The following is a 5,902-nucleotide window of genomic DNA, read 5'->3' as shown; positions in this document are numbered from 1 at the left end:
GCCTAGTCCAAAATGTGAACAAAAAAAAAAAAAAAAAAAAAAAAAAAATGTAGTGGATATTTTCCTATGATCAAGGAACAGTTTTATATGTCATGGTTAACTTTGTGCATGGAAATCTTAAAAGGTCACCTTCTGTTAATAACATTAAGCTGAATTTGCATGCTTTTTCCTCATTCGTAATGATGGCAGAGCACAAACATGCACACACACACCCCCTGTTTGTCTCGGAGCAGCTTCTCATTCTCTTCTCTGTAGCTTTTCAGGTGCTCCGCCAGCTCCACCTGACTGTCGATTGCCTCCGCCAAGTCCTGTTGCAGGATGTCCTTATGAGCCTGACGGGTGAGAGGAAGACAAGACAAGATCATGAAGAGGAAGGGGGGGAGGAGGATGATCCTTTCTCTGTCTGACACCACTCAGTGAGAGGTTTCTGACCTCCTCTTGCAGCTGCGGGGTCTGAGAAGAAGAAACGCTTCGGAGGGAACGCTGTTTGTGGAACTCATTTTCCATCTGAATGCTCTGCAGGTCCGTCTGCAGCTGATACACCTGCCATCAAAGACAACACAAATGTAATTGATAATGAACTGTTGCCTCCTAATAAAAACAAAACAGGTGTGTTTTATATGCCATGCTGAAGTCTGTTTTTGTAGCTTGACATAAGTCTCAAAAAGTTTCTTTGTAAATTCCCATCTCTTAAGAAAGAGCTGATATTCAGGTGTTTGATCCAACAGTACATGAATGCCAATTATTTTTGCTCCGTTTTTTTTTTTTTTTTTTAAACACGGTCCTCTGTACAACCTTCCCCTAAGTCCTACTGTGATGTTGCAGAAAGATGTTTAACTTTCTACTCATAAACTCAGTCATTTTATATGTATAGAGCAGTTTTTATATAAAACAAGGCTAACACAAAAAACCCTAATCAAAAAACCCTAATTACTAGAGATCTAAAAAAAAGAGAGATCTAAATAAAAGGGTAAGAATGGAAAAGAAAAAAAAAGTACACAAATGTGTAGTCAACAGTCATAATGTTGGTTAAAAGGACTGTGGATGTGCATTTGGGTTGATGGTGATAATCAGAAGACACTTGAGTCTTCATTTCCTGGTAAGAGGGTTAAAAACAGGTCAGAAGTAAAAGAAGATAAGAAGAAGACAGAAATAAAGACAAAAACAGAGACAAGGACAAAGAAGGAGCACTGAGCTGGTAGAAAAATATTGTAAATATAAAAATACAAAAAAATTTATCTTAATGCCTAAAAGAGCTAAAAGCCAAAGATGAACGGACAACCGCATTGTCATTAACTTTTTGTTAAGTTTGATGTACTGCTACAACTTATTTACTTGTGACCCACAGTGTGTGTGTATGTTTTTTTTTTTGTTTTTTTTTTCAAATGTATGATTAGAAAAAGTCAAAGAAATACATAAAATTTGCTTGGAACTTATACAAAGTTTGTTGGTAGCACCACATATTTCTTAAATTTAGAAATGATTTAGAATAAGACATGATGTGCTATTGTGCAAACAAACAAACAAACAAATAAACAAACAAACAAAAAACATGCTGTGGTCCTCATTAAGAGATTACGACATCCTTTGGTCAAAATCCCTCAAAAAATGTGAAGCTGCTCCTTTTTCAACACCTCTTATCATAATGACTGAGTGTGAGCTGAGTCACCACAGCTCCTTCTACCCACCTGTCCTATCTGCAGGTCACTGCAGCTGTTCCATCTCTGAAGCACATCTGCATAACGAGCCCTGCCTGTTTCAATAACCTCATTGCAGACACATAATGTAGAATCCTTCAGGTTGAATAAGTACCGGTTACATAAACTTTGGGTTTAGTTGCTGGTTTTCTGTTGAAGCTGAGATAAAGAGCTTCGGCTTTTACCTAGAAACATTTCTTTCTAGGCAAAAAAATAATAATAATAATGTTTCCAGAAACATTTTTTTACTTCTATTAATAGTAGTAATAGTAGCAGCGCCTGCTCATAGTGCCGTGACAAACTGCACATTGTGGTTTCCTGGTACAGAAAAAAAATGCATCAAAGACGCTCCGGTAGTCATATTTCCTGATTAGGATATGAAAAAAAAGAGAAGGTAAACTACTCATAGAGCATAATTAGCTCATTTCCTTTTAAAGTAAACCATTTAACAGCTAAAGAGAAATTACTAAGTGTAATATATAAAAAAAAAAAATTAGGAAAAAAATATATTTCCCACAAATCATTTTACTTTTGATGTAAGAAAATCCAGAAAGTTTTGATAGTGGAGATACAACAACAACAACAACAATAATAATAATAATAATAATAATAATAATAATAGAAAAAGGTTTCAAACATGATACAAAGTATTTTTTTATTGTCTTCCAAGAATAACAAAGTGAACAAATAACACATTTTCACATTACGTGACTAATCTTTAAACAGTACTTTAGGCTCATGTACAACAATTAAAATTTAAGCTTAGTAGCTAATTTTCTTTTTGTTCTGTTTAGCAATAAACATACTTTAAAAAAAAAAAAGGATTCAACAAAGCTGTTCAACAATGCTGCATGAAACATGCTGTATTTGTTTCCTTCTGCCAGAACATTGTTCTTAACATAAAATATTGTCATTTCAGATTGTTAGGAGTTTGGTAAAAGGCTGAATGAGTCTCCATCATGAATCTGACCTTCACGGTTTAAACCATTGTACTTTATGTGCTTCATTAAAACGGTCATTTGTAAACCAGAGAAAACAAATTCTCGTGATGTTTTCTTTGGGGAAAGATATTAACTCTAACAGACAGCACGCCAGCATTTTACCATGTAACGCAGGCAATTGTTGTTTAAGATTTAATCACATTTTCCAAGGAGTTTTTCAAAAGATGTCCTTCCTCATTATTGAGAAAACCTCAGAAGTACAACCAGTTTTTAGACACTCCCCTTTATATCCATCTTCACCGTCTTCTAGGAAGAAACACGTTTAACTAGATAGGAACTGAGGTGAAATTCAAAATGATCTAATTCATTACTTCTTCTGAGTCTTCTTTTTGTACTTTTAGTCTATTTTTTTATGATATTAACATTAATCATGCTTTCCCTGGAATAGCAATAAGAGACATTGAGACTCTTAGAAGGAACAAGGAATGACAACCTAAAATAAATATTGGAGACTGCTTCTATTTTTTAGGAGAAAAAAATTATATTAAAACACAAAGAGAGATTTTAAGGCATCAACTCACCTGCAGGTTCAGGTCGTGCAGCCGCCCATTTATAGCCGATTTCTCCTCAATGCTTGCGGTGTAGCGGATGTACAAGTCGCACTTCTCGTCCTTCAGCTTGGTGACTTCCCGCTGCAGAGAACCCAGGTGTCTCTGCAAGCGCTCGTTTTCAGTCTGAAGGTGGCTGCACTTCTCTTCATGCTCCATCAGCTGGCTGACCTCCGACTCCAGGGAGGAGCAGCGGGCGCTCATCTTGCCGGCCTCGTTGCGGGCCTCCTGCAACTCCGTCTGCATCCCTGTTACCGCTCTGATGAGGTACTCGGTCAGCTCTGAGTACTTGATCAGGCCTGAGAGGAGGAAAATGCAAGGTGAGCTGTAGGGGACAAAGACACCCTTTGGAAGAGTAGGAGATGTTTTAGGACACTTACCGCTGAATCTCGAGGGCTCTGTGCTGGGCTTACGTCCCGTAACTTGGGTGTAGAGAACTGGGTAATGAATCATCAGCCCCTCTAGCAGAGCTATGGCTCCGTTTCTCCCCTGGGTCCTCAGCAGATCCAACATGTAGCCTAAGAGGTGGCACAATTAATCTCAGATTCAGCTTCGTGCGAAAAGTGAAACGTTTTATTTGGAAAGAAAGCAAAAACCCAGTTTTTCAATCCACCAGAATTCAGTTTTACATATGTTCATTGCTGTTAACCTTGTTCAATTCTTAAATTAAAAAATATTGACATGTCTGGACAGGCATTCAAGCAACTTCTGAAAGTAAAATTTTGTTCATTTACAAAGTCAGAAACCTTTGACATTACCAGTAAAAGAGCTAAATATTGATTAAAGTGTTAGAAAACCTAAAGGAAGAGGGATGTTCAACCATGAGTTGAAGTACAAGTTTATCTCTGAATGTAAAACAATGGATGGGTTTGGAGGGCTTGTCAAACTACACACTTAAATTTAATTCAGACGCTGTGGTATCACTTTACATATTCATGGTTAAAAAATCTCCAGGGTTGCTCAATATAAACAGTTCTGCAACAAAGACTGGGCCAAAATTCCCCCACAGTTATGTGAAGCATTATCAGTTATCCTGCATGCTTGGTGGCAGCAGCTGCTGCTGTTACCTAAGGTGGCACAGTTAGTTATTAGATTTGGATGACAATTACTTTTTACACAGGGTCAGGTTGGTCTGAACAGCTTCTCCCTTTGATGAATTAAAAGACCATTTGTAACTGGCTCTGTGCATTTCCTCAGGTCAGCTTTATCTGATAAACTTTGTTAGACATATTTAGAGGGGAAAAACTGTAAACAATGGGCATACCTTTGATTGGCGGACTTAAAAACACAAAAAGAGGACAAATCAGAACCCATAACGTTACAATAAGAAGCTGCAGAAACCTCTGGAAATTCTTATCAGCTTGAGCAGATCTAACTTTCTTCAAACAGTCAAACCTAAAACAAAAAGTCTAGTCAGGAAGCTTACTTGTTCTCATGCAGCGATTAGTCAGGTTGTGACGGGAAAGGATCTCGTCTTCGTCCACCTCTGTGAGAACCTTGACCTGCCTCAGATAGGGGAACAAGATGCATGGTCGGACCCCGAGGGAGATCCGGTGACGGTTGTCATTGATCAGCTCCCAGAGTTCCTCCTCGCTCAGCTCCTTCAGGTTGGGGCCCTCTGGAACAGACTCCTCCGCCATCCTTAGTGCGCTGGATCACTGATGCGTACACACAGCTGAAGCCGGTGAGGCGACAGCGAACACACACACACACACACAGACACACACACTTCTACAGCAGACCAACAGACTGAGTGAAGGAACAGGGTAAAGTATCATTAAAAAAAAAAAAAAGGCAGGGTAGTTTCCACGCCCTGCTGTTTATTTCAAGCATGCGTCTGTGGGCGTGAAGGAAAACCTGTGTGACAACCTTGGTTGTGCAGCTCAGCTAGAGGCTGGGACAGTCATCTGATCATAAAAAAAACAGACCCAGGTTTTCACACATACTCGTCATATTTTAACCGCACTCTTAGAAACAATGAGCTAAACAAAGCGTTACTTTAAGCACCTCACTCTTGGATGCTGTTTATTTTTAAAGACACTTTCAGTGTCTTGTCTAACAATAATAAACTTCTGCTCTGCCACGGTGAGTGAGTTTTGAGATGAGTTTTTCAGATGATTTTGGGGGAGGGGGGCTCAGAGGGATTAAAACACGCACATTAGAGTTCAGCTTAATAATTCCTAATCACAGCAAGGTAAACATTCTGCGCCACAGACGGGAGCAAACACAGAGAGCAGCGGAGCAAAGTCCTCTTCCACAGAAGGAAATAATATTACCAGGACAAAGTGTTTTTCTAAGCCAAACATACGTGGGCTTAGTGTATCATATATATATATATATATATATATATATATATATATATATATATATATATATATATATATGTGTGTGTGTTTGTGTGTGTGTGTAAGTACTTTGAAGGATGTCTTTTATCAGTTGGCTCATAAAAAGTAAGGAAGTGTAATGAAAGCTTTTGGAAAAAGCCTTGGAAAGCGTTCATATAGGTCGGATCTACAACTTATGCACTGACAAAGACAACTGTTATCTCAAAGAGAGAACTGGTTTTTAGGTTATAAAAGCAAAATGATGCGACAACACACCGCCCACAAAAAAGCTCACGGAAGACTCAAAGTTCTTAAACCAAGGCTGATTAACT

At 38.4% G+C, this 5,902-nt stretch overlaps 1 protein-coding gene across 2 annotated transcripts in view; it reads right to left on the bottom strand.

The window, feature by feature from the left end:
• Positions 1-5,567, bottom strand: part of card14 (caspase recruitment domain family, member 14) — a 17,469-nt gene extending 11,902 nt beyond the window's left edge. For both annotated transcript variants that reach the window (XM_015050627.1, XM_015050628.1), the window contains exons 1-5: positions 4,673-5,567; positions 3,627-3,764; positions 3,220-3,545; positions 433-543; positions 213-332 (exon numbers count right to left, since the gene is read on the bottom strand). In XM_015050627.1, coding sequence (XP_014906113.1) covers positions 213-332; positions 433-543; positions 3,220-3,545; positions 3,627-3,764; positions 4,673-4,886 — 909 coding nt within the window. In that variant the 5' untranslated portion in view covers positions 4,887-5,567. The remainder of the gene's footprint in view (positions 1-212; positions 333-432; positions 544-3,219; positions 3,546-3,626; positions 3,765-4,672) is intronic.
• Positions 5,568-5,902: the final 335 nt, after the last annotated feature.

This window comes from Poecilia latipinna, unplaced genomic scaffold (assembly GCF_001443285.1).
Source record: "Poecilia latipinna isolate Pla-1442-1.1 unplaced genomic scaffold, P_latipinna-1.0 Scaffold1002, whole genome shotgun sequence".
NCBI classification, from domain to species: domain Eukaryota; kingdom Metazoa; phylum Chordata; class Actinopteri; order Cyprinodontiformes; family Poeciliidae; genus Poecilia; species Poecilia latipinna.
The sequence above is the reverse complement of the archived record's forward strand: the minus strand, read 5'-3'. Positions and strand labels throughout refer to the sequence as shown.